Raw genomic sequence first — 22,802 nt, forward strand, 5'->3', positions numbered from 1 at the left:
AAAATATTATATAGAATTGGGAAAAAATTGCATTTTTTATTTTCCCTACTGTCTAATCTGCTATTTGAAGCTTGAACAATAGGTGCTAATATTTCAAAGTGATGGGTACAGCTGATTAGTTATTCTAAAATTACTTAAAGGTAACATTTACTCTCAGGTACATTAAACACTACGTAAGGCTGTCTAATGCTTTTCTATTACATAAATTGTTTTCAGTTCAAGTAACGCTATTTTACAATGTATATTGCGTTAGTAGTTTGGGAACGTCAGTAGAATTTGTACTGCAATCATTTCCACAAAATGGAAAACTTCAACTGACCATAGTAACTTATCACATACAAATATATCATATATTTGCACAGCATCATAAAACACAGAATTAAGACGACTGTAACTCCCACTCTTCTCAGCACTATTGCCTGTTGGCAACCACGCTACACAGCCTGTTATTTAGTTCAAGATCTACCCAAGTTTTGGTTCTATAGAGAACAGGCTTTTGGTGGTCCAAATTTATTGAACACATGTAATTACCAGACTCCTAAAGCTCTTAAATGATTATGTTTTCTAAACTATTTCTGCAACTTTTTGTTCTGTGTAGATTGTACTTTGCATTGGTCTCTTTACAGGTAGTGGATAAACAGAATTTCCCTTCTAGGAAACATCTTCCACAGCATTTCCCTTCTCAGAAATGTGAGTACATTATCTGACCTTCTTTACACAAAAATGTACACACACTCAAGATATTTTTCTTATTTACACTGTAAAATCACTTGTATCATCTGTATACATCGTGTTCATTTTAACAAACACCTGACACGTATGATGCGGCAGTGATGCTGTTAGTGATAACAGTTAAGGTAAATCTTAATATCCATTGTAAAGCCCATAATTCTTCAGTTTCCATATTCCATTCCATTCAATTCCATTAAACATTCCCCACAAATGTACCACCTGCCTTACTGCTCAAAAAAATAAGAGAAGTATGGCTAGTCTGTTTGTTGTAAATTGACTTAAGAGTAGAAATTTTGAACTATTTGGAGAGCTTAATCAGAGGAAGTAAGAGAAAATCGTTCTGTTCTAAAAAATACTTATAAAACATACTAAGTGTGCAAAGACATATACTGAAGAATCGATTGATTTCTAATGTCCTAAGTCGATGGCTTCAAGCTCTGAATTACCAAGATGATTACTAGTTACACCATTTGCTTGGCATCTCTGAGCATGTTTTCTATGAATTTCATACCTCTTTTTGCTCGAAGTGCCAACTTTGCCAATGAACCATGAAAATCAACTTAATCTTGTCCTGAAGAAGGGAACTCTATCCCCACCTGTTCACAGAATTTGTATGGATTATTGGGAAATCTGCTTTCTGCGTTAGGATCTGGGGGTTGGCACGCTGGTAAAGGTTTTAAGGGGAATTTTTTTGTTTTCTATGACAACTATCTTTAAAGACACTGCAAATAACATTTACAGTAAAGAATTATTGTAAGGGTAGGTTGTACCTGTTAAGTAGAAAAAAGTCTGATTTTTCCATTATCTTTCTGCTACGGAGATAAAGGTCTTTTCTCCTCTTGCATGTTTATGCTGCAGTTCATCAAGAAATACAATGGAGCTTATAACGAATACAAAATACAGCTCTACTGTCTAGGATTAATTTAAATTAAAAAAAATCACTTCACATGTATCAGGAACTACATTTATTTCGGGAAAAAAAAAAAAAAAAACCACTAAAAATAAATTCCACCTCACAATTTTGGAAAAGAGCCTTGACGCCTGTTGCGAGTCCCGCGGGAGGGAAAGCCCCGCGGCGCGGGAGGCGGGCGGAGGCGGGCGGGCCGGCCCTGGCGGCAGCGCGCAGGGGCCGCAGACCCCGCTTCGCGGGCCGGGCCCGCCCGCCTCGCTGGCTGCGTTTTCACGGCCCGGCGCGGGGACAGGCGCTCGCCGCAAGCCCGCCTTTTGAAATTCAAGCTACTCAAATCCCTTTCGGGGCGGGGAGGGGCGAGTTGGAGACGGGGGCGATTTCGCGCGTCTCTGCTTCCGCAGCCAGCCTTGTCCCCGCCGTGCTTTTTTTGGCAGAGGAAGCCCGGCGCGCCCGCCGAGCCCGGCGGCTGGAAGTGCCGCCCCGAGCCCCGCCGCGGGGCGCGGACGGGCCGCCCCACCCGCCAGCCCGGCCCCGGCCCTCAGCCCGCCCACTCCCCGAAGGCCGCAGCTCCTCCCCGCGCGGGCCTCCCCCGTCCGGCGGCGGCTGCTGCCTGCCCACCGGCGCGCCCGGCCGAGCCCCGCGGCCCGCCTGCCGCCGCCCCGCCGCCGCCCCGCCCGGCAGGGGCGAACGAAGGGCGCCGCCGCGCCCGCCCCTTCCCCTCCGCGCGGCGGGGCCCGGGCGGTTCCGCGCAGGCGGCCCCGGTAGGAGAAGCCGCCGCAGCGACCCGCGGCCCTCGGAGCGCCGGCAGGTATCGGCCCCGCCAGCGGGGGTGCGGAGGGGAAGGGGAGGAGAGGCGACGGGCGGGCCGCGGAGGCCGCGCGGGGCTGGGCCGCGCAGGCCGCAGCGAGCGGCACCGCCGCGGGCGGCGGAAAGGCGGCGCTGTGTGGCGGGGCCCGCCCCGGCCGCCGGGGGAGCCGCGGCCCCCGGCCCGGCCCTCCTGCCTCCCCTTCCCGCCCTCGCCCGCCCCCCGGGGCCGCGGCCCTCTCGCCGTCGGCTCAGGCGCGCTCGTCCTCAGCCGCCCTCCCGCCTGTCGGCCGCGCTGCCCGGCCGCCACCGACCGCCTTGCCCCGGGCTCCCCTCCGTGCCCCCGGGCCCGGCCTGCAGCCGCGGCGCCTGCCCCCGCCCCGCGGCCCCGGGCCTCGCCTCGCCCCGCTCACCTCAGGCGGCTGCGGGGACGGAGGCGGGACGCTGCCTTCCCGGCGCCCTGCCGGGGCTTTCCCGCGTGTGCCGGGCAAAACCCTTCCCTTCGGCATAAGGCGCTGAGGAGAGCCGGCTGCGACTGGCAGTGCAAAGGAAGAGCGTGGTTATGATGGCCATCTTGCCTGTGTTAATTAATTGTAGGGTTTTCTACAACCAGCTAGTTACAACCAACTCAGATGTGTGCTCACGTAGGTCCCTCGACGTGTTTTCCCAGGCATGAGGGAAAGAGATGAAGCTAATCCACTGCAAAAGCTTTAAAACAACAAAGTTGTGCAGCTGAGGCGTATTTCTTGGAGCATTACCAGTGGTTACACAAATATCAGTGCTTGCGCTCTGGGAATGGTAGCAGATTTTTGCATTCAGGGTGGGACATCATTGATTTTCAAATGTAGAGTGGCAGGTTGAAGCAGTTTTATGTATGGACCATGCTCACAGAGCAGAGCGCACCTGGGAATTAACAGGGGAAGGACTAGCTGCCCATTTTTGTTGCTTTTTTTGTAACGTTCTCAAATTTTATGGTGCTTTAATAGTATAAAACATCAAGGATTTTTTTAATGCTGTCTCTCGTTTTTTGTAGCACGTATTCTCTGGCATCGTTTTTGCATCTTATGGCCTCCTTTTTCAGGATCTCCTGAAAGCCAAGATTTAAACAACCGGCTTTCTATTTCAGGTGCCCAACGAAAATACTCTGAAAGGACTAATTTTTCTTTGAAGGGCTTACACTTTTTCAAAGAAGTGGAGCCTGGTGTGCATTTTGAGTCAAGGGCCAAAGGTGAGGGCAGTCAAAATAATGAATCATTCTGAAAACCCGGTCAAGAATATGTAAAATTGTGAACTTAAGTCTTCACAAATTTAAGATAATGTTTTCTATAATTTGCGCTCTGAGTTGTAAAAATTTTTAAAATCTTGCATTTTTGTAAGATACACTTCAACTACAGTATAGTTCTGTAAGTCAAAGTTTCTGATGGCAGTAAAATATGGTTTGGGTTTCAGATATTTCATACGGTATTAAGTGAATGTTTGGGTAGGAAGATGCATTGCTTGCATGTGTCCATTTAGGAGTCAGACTGAAGAATAATGAATTAAAGTGACTGACATCATGACAACTGTAAGACAGAGAAGGGTTGAAAAAGGCACAGAAGCGGCTGGAGATCATCAGCCTTCAGAGGAGAAGAATGTGAAGCCTGATGGGAAAATTCTGTCTGGTGGGTAATGAAAAGGATTTTGTAACATTACGGCTTTTTAGTAATGTTTAGCTTCTGGTATCTGTCCTAAGCACAGGTTAGAACTAGGTATGTACCAAATACATTTTCATACTTTAATATCTGTCACCAAAATTAATTGGATGAGACAGAGGGCATGCAGATTACTGCACGTCAATCTCATCTCTTTTAAAATCCTAATTTAAATTGGTAAGAACAGTATTTTTCAATTTATTGTCAGCGACACACTGTCAGATTTCATATAGCCATTGTAGGTTCTTAAACGAATCCCGGTTCAAATCATTGGTAACATAAAAGGATTTGAAGACTTCTGATGACTCGTACTTAAATATAAGCAGATTGTACATGAAAACTGAATTTATCTGCAAACCCTTGCTTTTTGACTATAGGACAGATTAGCTAGGTAAATTTAAGAGATATTAAGTGTCTTAATTTGAGGATCTGTTTAAGTAATGAAATAGTGACACCGTTTTTGTTTAGAATTATAACTTTAGAGTTGGCAAAGTTTGTTGGGTTTGGTTTTTTTAATTATCTTATTTTAAGGGATGTTTTGATCTAAATTCCAATGTTTCTATGAATGCAGTTTGGGTAGATGAAAGGAAAGTTACATTGTTGTTTCTACACAAGTACACTTAGGCTATAGACAAAATGGGAAAGTGATCATAGTTCTCATCAAGCCCAGCCCTCAGTTCTGTTGAATTGTGTATTTGGTACCCATTATGTCGATGTCACACACAGTATGAAATAGCCATTTCAAAGATACAATTCCAGATCACTAAGATCCATATTAATATCAACATTAAAAAAACCCCAAAAACTAAAACAACCAGGAATGTAAGGTTACAATAAATTGATTGAGCTACCTAGAAACTCAACCTTGCTTTCCCCTGATTCCATCTATAATCTTACTCTGGTGTCAGTAGGAGGTAATCTGTAATTCAAAGCATGACACCATTATCAAAGGCTGCTTTGGCCACTGTTCAGTCTCTTTGTGTGTATTTAGTGAGACTTCTGAACCTTCAGTGTTGTTTTTTACAAAACCCAAGAAAACCCCCAAAAAACAGGCAGCTGTGTGAAGAGGACATGTGAAAAGGATTTTAATTTCTTATTTTGTGATCTAACAGTCATCCTGTGTTGCCTTAATTAAAAAAGTTGCCCTGGAAGATATTTCAATTTAGATTTACAAATTAGGTATGGTATTTGTCTAGATTTGTATAGGATCATGGTGTTCTTAAACTGTAACTACATTTTACCAGTTAAGGCACACCTTATTTCACTTCGCATGTGAATAAAATACTCAGAGTTTGCTATATGGGAAAATAAAAACCACCATCTCCATAAAGACCTCTTAAAACCAAGTGTCCTGTTAGCTACAGAAAGTAAACTGTACTAGCACAGGCAGTGTATAAATGAGTTTCCAAAATTCCTTTAAGATGGATTATGTGTTTCACAATTACAGAGTGAAATATTTTTCTTCCAAGATCATACAGGTGGAAAGCTGTGGAACATACTCTCAATAACTGTTGGTGGAATTGTTGCCATCTCTCTTGGACTTCTTACTTCTGTTTATGTTGCCACACTACATGAAAATGACCTGTGGTTTTCCAATATTAAGGTAACAGTCATTTTCATAGTTTCATCAGTGTTTTCATAGAGCATTAACATGAGCGTTAGTTGAAATTTCACTTATTTATGTATTTGTCTTGTAACTTGCTCAAAAACATAGAATATTTCATTTTTAAAAATTTAATTTAAAAAAAGCTGTGCTTCCCTTCCCACCACTTTTTAAATACTTGATCATTTCTATAAATACCTTTCCCCAGTCTTTCTCTAAAAACATTGCTACACAGCTCCTGCCTGAGTGGTAGCTATGGTTCTTCCAACTATTGATCATTATCTAGAAGAGAATTTCAGCAATCTACTATATGTTGCTCTGTAGTCATCTTTCTTTTATTCAAAGCAATCCAAAACCAAACAAAACCCAGTTAAAATAAACAACATGCAAAATCCTGACACACAATTCTTTAATTGTATTTATAGTGTGATATTGTAATACAGTTTAGGCACCGTCTCTTACTATTCAATACTAATTTTATATAATGTTATCCTAAGTGTGCAAACCTCAAAACATATTTCAGACATTCACCAATGTCAAACCAACCATTCCCAAGATCCAGGACTGACTAGTTTTTTCCTAGAGTCATTGCATGGGAAAATAATGCAGCTGTACCCATATCTTAATTTAACCAGAGAAAAGAAACAGGTGAGTCATTTTCCCTTTAGATGCCTAAAATTCACTCTGTTAGGTCTACGTATTACATTATTCCAAGACTATGTATATTTAATTGAAATACTTGCATTGCAATATGTTTTTCTATACTACGCACTTTTTCTGTCCCAGACACATTCATATTCCCTGTAATAGAAATAGTTGGCACTTACCGAAACAATTGCCGTTGTATTATACATATAATACTATTTGTACCCACTCTCATCTTTCTTTGAATATATAGATAGATTGTATATATAATGAAGGTACACCTTCGGTTTGCCTTTTCCTTCCAAAAGCAAGTATTGATTAATTTCACAGGTATTGTATATTTTGAAGTACAAACGGGCGTGGACTTGTGGCAATATATGAACGTAATGGATACAGCCTTTTTATTCTGTTGAACTGGTACAGAGGGGCACAAAGTTCACTGAGAGAAGCAGGTCTGTAGTTGCAATTAAGTTGCCCCCCAATGGATGAAATGCTCATTTTATTTGATATTGTTTTCATTTTAAGTACACTAGAATGCCATTAGCTATCAAAACTGAAATAAAACCCTCTAGATACTTTTAGTCTGGATTCTGTTGTCTCTGTAGCTCTCATTTCATCCTATGGAGTTGATATGATAACTAGGAACATTGGAACGTGAGCAATTTCAGCCAATTCGATGGAAAGATTCTAAAAAGCATAAAGTTCATCTACCAGGAGGTTAAAGGAGAAACAGATGCAGATATTCTCTGGTCTGACATTATACCTTCTTCAGTAAGATGTGAACTCCACCAGAGAATGCATGTGGCTACAGTGCTAGTTTTAAACTGATAACAATAGGAAAAGCTTTAATGAGGTTTCATGTATTGTTAGAGATGAAATAACCAGTTGTAACACAGAGCCAGAAGTGATCAGGCTTCGTACATACTCTGGCTTTTTGGAGCTATGTGTTCAGTGGGTGTATATGGTTTGTGTTTTTCATGTGCACACTCTCAACTTACATTGTTTCTGAGGATATCTTCCCAAATAGAAAGCTATAACTTTAACTTGGTTGATCAGACAAATGCAATTTATTTTGTAAACACGTCCCAAGCGAGATTCAAAGGTATTTTTAAAGATTTGTTTTCAAATTATTTATTACAGCTTGAGACCAAACAGGTAGTATCCCCTGCAGTTTATTTGCAAATACAAAGAAGGTTGGGGATGAGTCAAGTCTGATCAAATTTTCTACAATTGTCTGCCAAGTCAGACTCTGACTGTGCTTTCACTTCGATTAACACAAAGCTTTCCAAGGTTTTACTGTTAATGTAAATATGGTCTAGACTTGTTTTCTTGCCAGTATCCGTATCAGAGCATTTTGTGGCCATAAGTGAGAACAGCAAGATAAGAAATCTAAACTGTATATTTTGATGCACTTAGCTAGGCAGAGAAAGAATACATCGATGAGATAAAGTTTAAACAAAATACTGTTTTATGAGTAGTATGGGAAGAAAAGACTACCTATGAAGAGCCTGTGAAATTTCCTGCAAAGCTGAGACAGGAAGGCTCATCCTAACATCTGTAGAACAGTATATAGGCATCTCTGTGCCTATATGTATGAGTGGACATTGTAGTATCTCTAGATGTATGTATGTATTTTCCAGCATTTCTGAATTGGCTGATCTTATATTTACAGCACATACCATATACTAGTAAAAGACAAGAATAAAATACCTCATGGAACAATCTGAGATCCTCAAAAATTACATTGAAAATAAATGGAAAATTTGCTTTTTTCCTCTAACATTTTATAGTCTGGCCAAAGCATATATTTTTGCATATATTAACTGAATTTTCTAAAAAATTTTGGAAGAGTAAGTTTTATTTTAATGTGTACCCCAGCCCAAATTCTTAGAAGGGCGGACTGTCTAATTCTTGGCAGACAATTATTGCATGTCTTGCTTAATGAAGCACAGAGGTTATATTATTTTAATTAAACATTACATATAGAATAAATGGATGCAATACTAACACACATCCAGTGTTTCATTAACCCCCATGCCTATGAAACATAGTAGTGCATCACCACTACTCTGAAACATAGAAAAGAAAATAAATTCTAAATCAGTTGTATTTCCATACATTTTAAATTACTAACTTCAGTCACTCTGAATTGGCTGTAAACAGTGCAAATTTGGGGGTTTTATGTTGCTGAACTCTGATACTAAAATTGTATAACAACATATTATCCCCTTGAACTTCATTCCTTTCTTCCAGTAAGCACAATTAGTCAGATGGTAAGAATTCAGACACAAAAGGGTATGTATGGCTACTGAATTTATATAGTGAGACATAATGGGAGACTTGTTTTGTCGTTTTTTTCTTTTACGTGAAGGTACTCCTCTCTTAGTACATCAGTAGAAGACGGTCTGCAGTGTTTATCTGACACTTTTGAGCTATACTAGGCAGAGGTTTTTACATACAACATTTAGGTACAAAAGGTGAAATACTTGTTTTGAAGACCCTATTGGTATATGAATGTCACGATTGCGTAGTCACAAAATTGTGCAGTTTGCCAATTGTATTCAACCCTAAAAATTCAAAGTAAAAAGAGTTCATTAAGCGCAGTCATGATTCTTAACTTCTAAATAATTGAAGTCACAACTTGCACATACACTTGGAGTAGTGATTGCCTTTCTGTAATTTCAGTTGGAATTCATGGAAAGCCAGTTCAGTTTTGGGTGTCTTCCAGGAATGGTTCATCCAACTAGAAAAACTGTTCTATGGTTGTTACACTGTTTTGTTCTATTTTGAATATGACTTTCAACAGTGCATTGATTTCAGCTGCTTCAGTATGTGTGAATCTTGTTCTTATTTGCTAATAAATATGCCTGCTATTATAAATTTGCCATGGTCATTGGAGAAAGATGTAAAATTGTTTTCTTATCAGAAAAACTGCAAGTGCAGATCTTGAAGAGTGGTTTATGCTATGAAAGAGGTACATGATTGGTACTCTTCTTTTTATTCCAAGACTTCCTGAAAGAACAACAGAAAAAAAAGAGAATGCAGAATACCATGTCACATAGTCAGAAGCTATGTTTGTGTACACTTCCAGCAGGGGTCACAGAAGGTTATAATCACTTACCTTGACCAAACAATTTTGAAGAAAAAAGTTTGGATCTCTTTTCATATGCATTAAAACAACAAAGATTTCTGTTTATGATGGTGAAAGCCAAAACAGATTTCTTATCCGAAGATCCTTTCTCAGTTTTTTGAAAACTTTCTAGCACGACACATATAGAATGGCAAGTTTATTTTCATTGATTTTTCAATAGCAGTTTAGTGACTGGTCCTCAAGTATAGTATCTTTTGGGAACAGGCTCTACTATGAAAATAACAAAATAGGGTGGACGGTGGGGAGAGAATTACATCACCTCTCCTGTCAGCTGTTGTGTTGCTTGTTCAAACACAAACTCTGAAGAAACTTTGAACAGGAATGAGCCAAGGCCACATAGCAAATTAATACTGTAACACAAATGGGTAAACATCAGAGCTTTCATTTGTTCTTCATTCCTTCTGAGTAAGCATTTAGATACTGTTACTGAATTTTCCTTTAATAAAATTGCTGCTTGCAAGAAGTCAGGAATAAAAATACCAAATTTTAAACTTTCAGACATGCAGGATAAGAATCCTGGGATTCCTTCTCTGGAGAGCTTATAGTTTCCCCTTTTACATTTTGAATATAAAAGAAAGATGACAAAATGTGTGGAAATGGGTAGCCAGCTAATTAGAACTCTGCGAAGTGACTGCATAAGCCAGGAAGAGGAGGAGGGCAGTCCAGTACTTCGGTGGTACTTTTCCAAAGAAGTATGCATTGAGTTGTTATGGGTACTTTTACTCTGGATCAGAAGTCTGATGTGAGTAGGAACGATGCCATTCTAACAGATGGGCATGAGGTTAACCAGCCAAGAGACCATGTACAAGGATTAAATACGTTTGCTGAAGGCATGATTCTCAACCGGGAACGTTGATTGCAGCTGTCTGTATTAAGTTTCCACTTGTATGGTTGAGACAATTTTCAAATCTTTCTGATCTTAAATTGAACAACTAAAAATATTTTCAATTACGCAAATTGTGTCTCAGCTTTGTCAAAAAAGAAAAGTAATTGGAGCTTTGCTTATGCTCTTTATTTATAGAAAAACTCAACTCGGACTTTGGCTGCTTGCTCAGTATTCTGAATGACTTGGTTAAGGAGTTTGAGGAAACCTAAGCTCTAGAATTTTGCACTGCCCTTGAGAGGAAGTCCTTTGTAATTTTTTTGAATGCTTAATATTATTAGGACACAATTGCATAAACTGAAATCACATGCAACTGTGTATGTATCCTGGAGGATGGATTTTTTTTTTTCCTTGGAACAGTGATAACTTCTTTGTTAAAGACTCACAAATTGACTATACAGAAAGATAAACGTGCTGTTATAATGCTTACCCATAAGTCTGCATGTTTTTATTGACATGGAATACTAGGGAAAGTATAAATTGCTGTAGAACTGGAAAAGTATTGTGAGTGAATAAAACAGATGTTATCTTAGCATGAAGCAGATGTAAAACTCACTAGTGTTTGTCTCATAAAGTATAGCATTTGGTTGAATACAGCTGGCGCCAGGATTACAAATTAATCATGTTTGAATGCATTTTTGCTAATAAGATCCCCCTCTGTGACTATGCTCTCCCCCTTAATAAATTCCAAATACTAACGTTCCTTTCTTTTTTTTTTTTATGAGCACTTACAATTGGCCACTTTTTGGTATTAGAAAACTTTTCAGTAGTGATGAATTTGAAACTAGAGTTTGTTCCAAATCCAGCATTCTCAGTTTGCTAGGTGTGTGGCTTTTAGTACTTCGTGGCAATGTCAGTTTCTTCTCCTAGTACTACAGTGATTTGTATGTTACATTGAATCAGATGTGGTTTTATTTGTTGATTTTTCTCAGACCAGAACTAATATTGGTTTAGTTTGTCAACAGTTGACTTCGCTAAAACACATGTTTTGAGATAAAATTCTGTACTGGGCAGTAGAGGAGGGAGGAACATGATTTTTTATCTAGCTTTATGCTAGCTCTGAAAGTAGTACTGATTCCGTTCCAGCAAAAGAGATGGGACTGTATAAGAAAGATGAAAGTCTTGGGATTCTGTGCAAGGTTGCATTAACCAGAATGGCATTCATGAAAATCTCAGAAAACAGTAACATTCTGTTATTTCACTAATGTTCTTTTTGTAAAGAAACCTGAATTAATAAGATTATTTTTAGAAATCACATTTAAATTTATCAATGACTTGCATATACCACATACAGGAATCTCACTGGTAACTTACTGCTTACGAGAGATATTTGCTGGGATGTTTTTATGTAAACTACTAAAAAGATCACTAATAATAAAGCAATTTTGTATAAGATGCCTATTATTTCTCTTCAGATTGGTTGTTCATGAAGTTTTATTTTGTTGAAATGTGGTTGCCCAAGCCTCTGAATTTGTTAAATTTCATTAGGTCTTCACAACTAATGAGTTAACAAAAGGAGGTGAATTCCAAAGCAAAGATCCTGTACTGAGAGCAGTTTTCTCTAGGAGAGCTTTCATATCTCACTAGACTCCCCCTGCTGCAATGTCAGCCAAGAAAGAGGCATAGTTTGAAGTGTACCTAGTTTAAATAATTTTAACATTTTTAAATTAAAAGTAGTAACTTTACCTACACCTAAAACCAAGTAAAGAATCGCTTTTCCTTTAACCTATAATTTAAGCATGAGAGTGATGAACAGCTGGCTTCCTGCAAGAAACAGCATTTAAACAAGTGGGTAGCAGCATACCCTGCCAGCTGAAATCTCAGAGTGGCATCACGGTGCAGTCCCAGGTGTAGCACACTGAATTAATTGAGCCTTAAGGTGGCAAAGCCATGGAACGCTATGGGATATCTACATCTGGAAGAAAAGGTTAAATGCATGGAGCAAGCATGTGCAGTTTTAAAGTCCAGCTGTTGGCCACTGCACCTATCTAAACATTGACTATTACCAAAAAATAGCAAAAGATCAAAAATGTTTCCAAACAGCATATCAGAATCACAAAAGGAATATACATTTCCCCAGCTGACAGAGGCATTGACACCTCAGCTATTTGCCTCTCACCCTGATTTGTCCATGTATTTTACCTTTATTTGAACTAAGTTGTATAGAATGCGTGAACCTGAAGATTCAAGGCACCGTATAGGTCAATTTCCCTGGTGCAGCAAGAATTTGAGTTGAAGGCAGCTTCATATGACTGTGAAAAGCAAATGGAAAGTGAATTTACTATTGAACTTTCACTTGCAGGAAGTCGAAAGAGAAATTTCATTCAGAACAGAATGTGGACTTTATTATTCCTACTACAAACAGATGATTCAGGCTGCTTCCATCCAGCAAGGTATTGTAAACTGTAAAGTAAGTTTTACTTCATGTTGCCAGCTGATGATTTTTAATATTTTTTCAAATCAAGTTGAGAACAAGGAATACCATAACTGTGAAAGATAGTGTAACGATTGTGCTGGAGACACATTTATTCTGTTCATACGCCAGGGAGCCACTAAGTTATGGACGTAATAAATTTCACAATGATACATTGTTTTCTGTGCCACACCTTCACATTCTGATGAAGGCAATCACTTTGAGGGACAACTTTCATATCTGTTAAGGTTTCAGCCTTGCTGGTTTATTCAGTATATTACTTTCATTTTTATTCTTCTCTTGTTTAATTTGAATTATGAGCTCTTTGTGGGAACAGCTTTTTTGCTGTTTGCCTGGACAGTAAGTGACACAATGAGCAAGTTCCAAGGAAATCATATACAATGATGCGGTTTTCTGTGACAGTCTCACGTTTTCTAGATACTTAACTGTTGCTCCCTAGCGATTTTGCTTATACCACACATTTGTCAATATTAACATCACCTGTGTTCAAAGTACTGACAGGAATGGTTCTCAAGATCCAGTATGTACCACAGATTCTGTGCTAGGAATGTAAGTGTAAAAATAAATGTTTTATATGTTACTAAATATATAGTACTTGAATTAGCACTCTGAGTCACATTCGAAGCAGGGAGACTGAAGACCTCAGAAGGTCATGTTGATTCAGAGGTAATGTGATCTGAATCCTTGACTCAAAGTTTGCAGTTTTTGATGAGAGAGCCTAAAATACCTTTGAAAAAGTTATTCACTGTTCAAATGAAGATGGAGAGGGAAAATGACAATCTCCTATTTCAATTTCTCTTTATCGTTAAGGTTTACATGGTTTAGTATATGACAATAAAACTGAATCTGTGAGGACAATTAACATACTTGAAAGAATGAATGTTTACCAGGAGGTGTTTCTCAGCATTCTGTATAGGATTCTTCCAATTCAGGTAGGCATGCATTTATGGCTTTAGATTGTAAGTGCATTATGAAGATTGCGCAGTGAATCATAGCTCCCCTTTTTAGTTATTTTCTAATTAGAAATATTCCTAACACCTTTTTAATTTGTAAAAGCAGAACCTAATTCATACTAAGTGTAGTCCCCCCCCATGAGTGTTTTATGTCAACATCAGTATTCTTGTGTTTTACAGCAATACCTAGAACCCGTTTATTTTTATATCTACACTTTGTTTGGACTTCAGGCAGTTTATGTCATTGCTCTGTATGTAACGAGCTGGCTTCTTAGTGGAACATGGCTTTCAGGGTTGTTGGCAGCTTGCTGGTATATTACAAACAGGTAAGTGAGATTAAACGTTTGACCTTTCTAAAATTGTACCTCATTTCAAAGGTAAGACATTAAACCTTCAAATGCATGATTAACTGGACAAAAAAATGGAACTATAAGGCCTCTCTCCAGATTACCCAGAAAATAGAAAAAAAAAGTTTAAATAATACGCAAGAATTAGAAAATAATCAGAAATGAGCTGACATTGCAGAGTAGGATTTTAAGAAGTTTGAGTAGAAAAATCTGGCTTAAATTGGTTTCTGAAAGTGGACTACATCTTTAAGCTTTGTCTGGATCTCCAGAGGAGGTACCGTGTCTTCTCCAGCATAGGATCCCTTAGGTGTCAGACACCTGCATATATGCCCTTCAGGTCTCTCCTTACTGCCCCACACCCAGCCTCCAGGGATTTCTTCAGCAACCTGAGATCATCAGAAGTTCAGCTTCTCTGTTCCCTTATTTCTGTAGGCATCTCCTGCACTAAGACGCAGAGAAAAAATATGGTAATTGAGCTGTTCTAGTGCTTTACCACTTGAAGAATTCTCATTTTGGGGAGAAAAAACTAAAGAACTGGCTTTACACCAACAGTAAGCTGCTGGCATGAAGCTAAGACTGGTGACATAGGCTGTTATCTGTAAATTAATCAAGAAAGTAAAAGTACAGTGTCAGTTCTGTCAAAACTATTTGATATGTTAATCAGCAGCTGTAAAGTTTATCTGCAAGCATGTCCATTACAGAATAATTGCAGGTATATAGTGGTAAAACATTTCTTTCTCCGAAGATGAAAGTAATTAAAAATATATGCAATGTGCAGTAGTTCACGTGTTTATTTCATGAGGTCATCTTTTCCATTTACAGAATATTTGGAGCAGATTTGTTTTGTCCATCTTTCTAATAATTCGTGAACAATGGAAGCCTGTTATCCTTTATGCAAATAGAATAAGTACATGGAATTGTTTTGGATAAAGACTTTCTGTCCAGATGAAGTACATCTGAGGTTACTGAGTAACTCCATTTTAGACATTTTTTTCATCCAGCTAAGCATGTTTCAGATGTGTTGCTTACTTTCCTTTTTAGCAAACATTTTCTCTACACAAGAAAAAAGGAAATTGTTTTTTGTTTTTAACTTTCAGTTCAGGTTTTGTAAATGACTGCCCTTTGGGGAATTTTTACTAACTTCCATCACACACTTTTTATGTTAGAACATTCAAAAAATGACAGAACTTCCTAACCAGTTTGTTCAAGTCCAATGCTCTGGGATCACAGTGAAGAAATTGGTACCTATTTATTCTTGTATGTGCTTTTTGCAAACCAAAAAATGAAGTAAAATTACCTGTGGCGTGAAAACTCCACATGCTGGATTTTCCGAGTGTTTTTGTTTTGGGGTTTGCTTGTTCATTTTTAAATTACCCAAGCTGTGCTTTGTAAGTAAGATTGAATCCATAGTGTAAGTTTCCTAACAGTCAGTGAAGCTAAAGTACAACATTTGAGGTACAGAAACAATGGATGACTTGCAGAACCTTCATAATCATGTTTTTTTAGAGCCAGGCATGTTGAAGGAACTAGAGTGTAAAGCCTCTGTTTTTATTAATAGGTAATTAAAATACCACAAAGATGCCTGTCATTGCATCCTCTCTGTCACCAACTTGGTGTTTTATTTGGTTTAAATTTATGAAACTCCATTTGTTTTGTACAGAATAGATACTACAAGAGTAGAATTCACCATTCCTTTAAGAGAGAACTGGGCACTACCATTCTTTGCTGTTCAGATAGCAGCCATCACATACCTACTCAGAACTCATTTACAGCCTGTTCAAGAAGTAAGTATTTCTAACAAGTATGACACAGTAAAATTAGCATCAGAAAACTGTCTATAAAACCTTGGACAAAATAATTAATAAGCGTTTATAGCAGTGGATATATATACACACACAAATCACTTATAATGTTGAAAATATTAATCAGATGAGCCTTCTGTTAGTTTAGATGTAGTTGAAGTACAAAGGAATACATATGCTCAGCTGGAAAAAAAGTAAAAGGAAAGCTCTGAAGAGTACAAAACAACAGTACTGTGTATTTAAGAAAACATGAGAGTAACTCAAACTGGGCAGGAGAAAAGCTTGTAAAGCACAAAGATTAAGGATTTTCTTTTGATTTCATTTGTTTTACAAATTTAAGAGGTTGTCCTGATCTACAAGAATAAAAGCAAATTGGTGATACAGTTTCTTTGACAAACAGTTCTTAAGTTGTTACTCGTCAATTTGATCAAATAACTGCTATTTATAGCATAGTAAAACACGTATTGCATATTAATCTATGGGCTGAAACTATTTGAGATCTCACCATTTTCTTGCAAGTGGTATTACAATGGTAAAATACAGGCATAAATACAAGAACCTGTAACTGAAAAATGTTCATTATCCTCCAGGCAGTTATTGCAGTTAGAAAACTCATATCAATGTTTTAAAAATTAATTTAAAATAAAACCAAATTAAGGTGGGTTTTGGTTGGTTTTCTTGGGGTTTGTTTGGTTGGTTGGTTTTTAATGAAGGAAACTATAAAGTTAAATAAAACTTCATTCCCTCCTTCCAGAAATTGACACTTATGGCTATATTCATAGCAACATTTCTCTTCAGCCTGACTTGGCAATTTAATCAGTTTATGATGCTGATACAAGCATTGGCATTATTCATACTGGACTGTTTTGACATGCTTCCCACAGCAAAGGTAAGATTATGTTTGGAAATAATCAAATTTTTTTCTTTTCTGTCATAAAGCTAACAGTGTTGGAGGTATTTTACTAACCAGTGGCCTGGATGCCCAAAGTAATACTGTGCTGCTTTGTGTCTTAAGTAATCACAGTGTATATACTGCAAGTGTAAAAATGAATAATCAAAACGACACCATTTCTGATTTTTTCCAGCTGATTTTATTTCACTTTATGTAATTCACGTATATTGTTTAATTTTTGTCTAGTTTTATTTAGACACAGCTATGTTTTGACACTTAAGTGATTGCTTTTAAACACCATCATAACAGTTGATCTAATACCACAGCTTAAGCATGTCCTCTGGAAGTGGCCAGGAAAAAAAAAAAAGTAGCACAAGAACTCTTTGGCTAAGCTGAAGTCATAACAAAGTATGAATTTTGCCTCAAGTATTGTGCATCCTTTTTTGAGAGTTAAGTGCAGGCACTGTGCCACAGAGAAGGAAGAAGGTCAGATTGCTCAAGAGAAGCAGTTATCTTTCGTACATTGAAAGACACCGCAAAGTAACAACATTGTCACTGCTATGTTGCTGAACTGAATGAGCCAAAAAGTAAAACAAGCGTTACTAAGAAGATAAGGGATCATTTACAGTCAATCTTAGGAAATAGAAATGTACTGTAGAAGATGAAGATACTGTCTTTGAATTTAATGTCGCTGTGAGATTCTAATTAGAAGATTTTAGACCTTGTAAAAGCTTACATTAGTTGAAAAAGGTTCTGACTTTACGTTAAAGAAGGTTACAGTAGGATGAAGAGTAATTCCTGTTAATTTAATTTTAAATTTGATGAAGACTTGAGTATTAGTGATTGTATTAATTTAACCAAAAATTAGTGTGGTGGCTGCATATCAATGTGGTTTATTTAACAGTTTCTAAACTCTTCATTATATCTGCAAATGTAAGCTGAAGTTAGCAATTAATGTGGTTAATCAGCTACCCTAAAAGTTGGCAAACTACCACCTTCATTCTGAATTATACTAAAATGGACTTACACCACTCTTTACTCCGTATTAATTTTCCAAAAAGTGCTATTTAAAACTGTTGGAGTTGGGCCACTTGATACTGACTTACACCACCATTGTAATACAAGACTGAAGTCAGGATCTTTGTGTCAGGTAAAATTTATGTTTTGGTACCACTGTATCAGAAAATCAGCTGGTTTTTAGTGTTTGCATTCAGCTGAACATTTGTAATAGTTTAGCATAGCTCAAAAAGGACTATACTAAGCTATTATACAATAGAGAGATCAGCTGATATTTGCTTGCTGAACTGCACTGAGCTATAACTCTTTAGTCATAAAGACATTGGAGATGCTACAGAAACACTTCTTTGACTAAAGAAAATACAAAACGTCTTCCAATTATTAAGTAATTAATACTTTCCTCACTCTGCAGTTGTTTAGCTTATCTGCGTTATTATAGCATCAGGCTTCCCTAGGTATAATATAGGTATAAAATATTAACCTAACTAGTTCAGGACATAAATATAGAAAGGATATAGTAATGGCTTTAAGTGGAATGATTTAGTGCAAGATGATACATTTTTTATAAAAATAATTGATGTTGAAATAAATTATAAAACATATTCAAAGAGAACCAGCTGTGGCTGTAAAGTTTTGTAGGCATAAAAATCTCATTATTGTTACAGGTTACGTGGCTCTATATCATTCAGATTTCTGGATTACTGCTAGTGTGCGTCCTACAGTTCTTTAATTCTATGATTCTTGGATCATTACTTATAAGTTTCAATGCTTCTGTCTTGATAGCAAGAACAATCCAGGTAGGTACTGAAATATTTTTGTAGTACTAAATAAAGAGTGTGAGATAATATATATACGTATAGGTAAATGAGTAATTTATATGCTTTATAATCTTAAATTACTAATAGTAATTAGAGGAATTACTATAGTGTAAAGCAACAAAAACATTGCATGATCAAATAATGAATTCAATTACACTAACTACAGCATAACCAAGCACATCAGACACCGTAATTCTGTGATTGCTATTAACGTTTATGATTGTGCAAGCTGCAGTTTGGATCCTGCAAAAAAATTGCGTAAATGGACTTTACACCTGTTTCAGCAGGACTTGTCTTGGATTTATGGATCTCCAACAAAATATTCTGTGAGAACTAGGCACATGTCAACTTCAGCTTACCAAAATCTTTTGTTTCTTTCAAAGATTAGGATTTTTGCCTGTATTTACAGTTCTCTCTTTTCTGATACTGGCATTGATGACAGCCTCTAACCAGAATATATGAACTTACAGGGCTACTCCTGCTGTCTCTCACCCATGAACTTTTAAAATCAGGACTGTGTTTTTTATAGTTACACAACGTCTGCCCCTATTCGACATTGCCTGTGAGCAGCCAAAGAACGATTCTATGATCTGGAGCTTTGAACTGGACAATTGCTCAAAATCCTATCAACTGACAGTTAGAGGCAGAAAACACCTTTGCCATATTTAGGTGGAAGGTCTAATGATAGATGTTTCAAAAGGCACACAATACTATTGAAATTAGGGTCGTCTTGGAACACAGCCACAGTTGTCACTGGGTGCCAGCAGTTTTATAAATATAGTGGGGCCACCTCTGAAGGAAGGCTCTTTGGCTAGTTACAAAACTCTGCCAGGTCAATACGCTGGGGAGTTTTTATGGTATTGTTCCTTCAGTTTTGTGGAAGAAATACGTCTTTATTCTGGATACTCGGTTATGTACACGTTTTTGCTTACAGGAACCTAATACAAACTTGATCCTGATCAGGCCTATCAGATAAGTTATTTCAAATAGTCCGTGTCGCTCTTGTTCCAAATGCTTACAAATGTACTGAAATACCAATATTTTGTTCCAAATACATAGAAAAAAGTACTGAAATACTAATATTTTCTTCTTCCTAGAAAAACCTAAAAAAGGGTGGCTTGCTTAATAGGCTTGGGAAACTTATCCTCCATGTACTATTAGTCTTGTGCTTGACTCTCCTAATAAATAAATTCATCAAGGTAAGCAAATAATTTTTAATATAGAAACTTACAAAACATGTTATGTTAAAAGCTATTTGTTAACCATCTACGGTAATATCATTAAATAAAAATTGCAATGAGATTTCACTGCATTTCAGAGACTGTGTTCTAGAAATGAAAGATTGTTTTGCTAATCTTTTTGGTATATAGATTTTAAAACATATTCTTAAAACTTCATAAATTAACACCAAATAATTGAATACATATTTGTAACTTGAAGCTCACCTGTAATTTTATAACAAGTGTAGATTTATATTGCATTCTGATACTGCTGAGCATTTGCAGTTTTTCACTGAATTTACTTTTCAATGAACGCAGTTAAAAATGAATACTTGTTATAAAAATGCTGTAGACCATACCATACTTTTAGTTGCTGCTTGTGCAGAGATGTCTGCAGGCGTTAGTGACAGTAACACTCTTTCTGCTTTTGAGTCTTAGTCTCTTCAAGAGATCTGTATCAACAGATTAAAATTTAGTACACATGGGAATTAAAAGTATCACAGTAAGATATGATAAGTCATTGAAATAAAAAAATACAGCTAAACCCAACTTGTCCTGGATAATCTTTATCTGTAAATAAGAAACTAATATTCTAAAATATTCTAAAAAGTGAGTAACTTGTCCTTTGGACCACAGGACCATAATTGCAAACTGAATGCTTATTTGATTGCAAAGCACCCTATTTCAGTAAGCCTATGTTGCTTCAAAGTTTCATTTAAATGGTGAAAAAACTGTTCACTGTGTGAAGCTTAATTTTTTTATACATAAAATATAATTTCCTTTCTTTTTCCCCCTTTGTAGAAGATTCTTAATCTTGAGTCAGATGAACATATATTCAAATTCCTGAAAGCAAAATTTGGATTTGGGGCAACAAGGTATGATTTAGCTGCAATTTTGCTTTATTGTATGAGTTAATTAAGTGAAGCCTGCAGGTTGTTCTCATGTAAGACCTTGGTGATAAATCATGGATTTTTACCTCATGTTTTTGTCATATATTTTCCTTCATAATAATCTACACAACTGTGGCTTTGTAACTTCTTGGGGAAAAAAGGAAACTTTGGTCCTTTTTGACATCAAGTTATGAAATACATGATGATAAGGATTATTCTTTTTTCTTTAGAGATTTTGATGCTAACCTATATCTTTGCGAAGAAGCTTTTGGTTTACTACCATTAAATACTTTTTCAAGACTCTCGGATACATTACTTTTTTACGTCTACGTATTTGTTCTCTTCCTTATGACACTAGCAGCTGTAATTGTTGCCTTTCGGAACCTCAGGTAAAATATGTTTTTGAAATAATTCACATTTTCATCAATTTTCTCTTCTTCAATAGGCTAAGGAACTGACAGTTGAATACAGCAACATACAGTATTACTTTCCACAGGTACTAAGGAAACAGTAGGGCATATAATAGAGAGATCAGGCAAAATAAGTAACTTCCTATTAAAGCTAAAAATGTAGAGGATGTAACAAGACTAAACAAAGCAACATCCTTCCCTAGATTCCTTCCAGCTCTTTTGTTTGCTGTTGAAGTTTTGAAGTATGTGTAGGGTTGGTTGGGTTTTTTTGGCAGGGAGGGGAAGCAGGGGAAGGGTGTCTTTATAGAAAACCATGTTAGTTTCTTTAGTTCATCCCATTTTCTCTGTATAAACACTCCCAATCAAAGATTTGCCTGGTGGTATCCTCAAACTGCCCAGAAGTGAGCAAGGATAATCTGTGCTGAACTTCGTGTGATATGTGTGAAGAAGCAGGAGTGGTAGACTGCAACTGTGCATCACTGCTGTCAGTTGCCATAGCTAATCTGTAGGATTTGGAGGTATTTACAGAACACTAGAAGAAAATTAGTACTGAACTGCTATTTAAAAGTGAACAGTTCATTGTAGACCTCTTAGTTTTACATTTACAACCTGGGCAAAAGTTGGAAGGGAAGATATAAAACTTGATTAAGCAAAAATTCAAGGGGTGTCATGTAACTAATGCCACACGTTATATATTTTATGGAAAACAGGATAAAAGGGGGAGGGAGAGAAGGAGGGAGAGGGAGAGGATCTAAAACATTCTGAAACTATATTATGATAATTGTGAATCATAGTCATAATCTGTAAGGCATTTTGGTACTATTCAACCAGCCTCTTAAAAAAACTTACTGCACCGATCAATTTTAAAAACAAACAAAAAACTCTGCAGCTCTTACTTCCTGTAATCCTAAATGTAATCCCAAACATTACCCTAATTTTTAACACTGCACAGTTATCTCAATTCTCCCCCACCCGAAAAAACAGGGGGAAAACCCCACACATTTAAGCAACTTCTTTTTTTTGATCAGTCCTCCACATACATTCACAAGACTAGCCACATCAAACAATAACCAGTCCTTCCAGCACTTCTTTTCTGTAAATTTACTTCCAATCTATAGCTTTAGAAGCATCCAGCACAACCCCACAAAACAGAGCTAAGTTCTTCACTCTCATCAAAAGCCCTGTGAACCCTGTAGGAGTATTGCTTCAAGCAATAAGCCAAGCATGCTTTTCTGTAAACAATTTTATCTCATTCTAAACCGGCTCGTTTAAACCCATTGCATTTCCAGAGAACTAGACATGAAAATAAATAGCTGATGCTGCATCAAGTTGGTGCTATCATGCTTAATTATATCATAGATACAATAGAAGATTGGGGACTGATAGAATCATAGAATTGTTTGGGTTGGAAAAGACCTTTAAGATCATCCAGTCCAACCATTAATCTAACATTACCAAGTCCACCACTAAGCCAATTAAGGGTAGAGTAATCATTTCATGTTTCCTGGCTTGGTGGCTAAATTATTTTTTACTGAAAGTAAAAACTAGGAATCATTAAGGTTGGAAGGGATCTCTCAGATCATCAGTCCAACTGTCAACC

At 37.4% G+C, this 22,802-nt stretch overlaps 1 protein-coding gene across 1 annotated transcript in view; it reads left to right on the plus strand.

Moving 5' to 3' along the window:
* Nucleotides 1–3,989: 3,989 nt before the first annotated feature.
* The window catches only part of DPY19L3 (dpy-19 like C-mannosyltransferase 3), a 36,886-nt gene continuing 18,073 nt past the window's right edge, over nucleotides 3,990–22,802 (plus strand). The window contains exons 1-11 of the mRNA XM_009489217.2: nucleotides 3,990–4,107; nucleotides 5,607–5,740; nucleotides 12,722–12,812; nucleotides 13,664–13,785; nucleotides 13,987–14,132; nucleotides 15,814–15,937; nucleotides 16,710–16,844; nucleotides 18,530–18,661; nucleotides 19,780–19,881; nucleotides 20,704–20,777; nucleotides 21,023–21,181. Coding sequence (XP_009487492.1) covers nucleotides 4,002–4,107; nucleotides 5,607–5,740; nucleotides 12,722–12,812; nucleotides 13,664–13,785; nucleotides 13,987–14,132; nucleotides 15,814–15,937; nucleotides 16,710–16,844; nucleotides 18,530–18,661; nucleotides 19,780–19,881; nucleotides 20,704–20,777; nucleotides 21,023–21,181 — 1,325 coding nt within the window. The 5' untranslated portion in view covers nucleotides 3,990–4,001. The remainder of the gene's footprint in view (nucleotides 4,108–5,606; nucleotides 5,741–12,721; nucleotides 12,813–13,663; nucleotides 13,786–13,986; nucleotides 14,133–15,813; nucleotides 15,938–16,709; nucleotides 16,845–18,529; nucleotides 18,662–19,779; nucleotides 19,882–20,703; nucleotides 20,778–21,022; nucleotides 21,182–22,802) is intronic.

Source organism: Pelecanus crispus, chromosome 8 (assembly GCF_030463565.1).
Source record: "Pelecanus crispus isolate bPelCri1 chromosome 8, bPelCri1.pri, whole genome shotgun sequence".
NCBI lineage: Eukaryota > Metazoa > Chordata > Aves > Pelecaniformes > Pelecanidae > Pelecanus > Pelecanus crispus.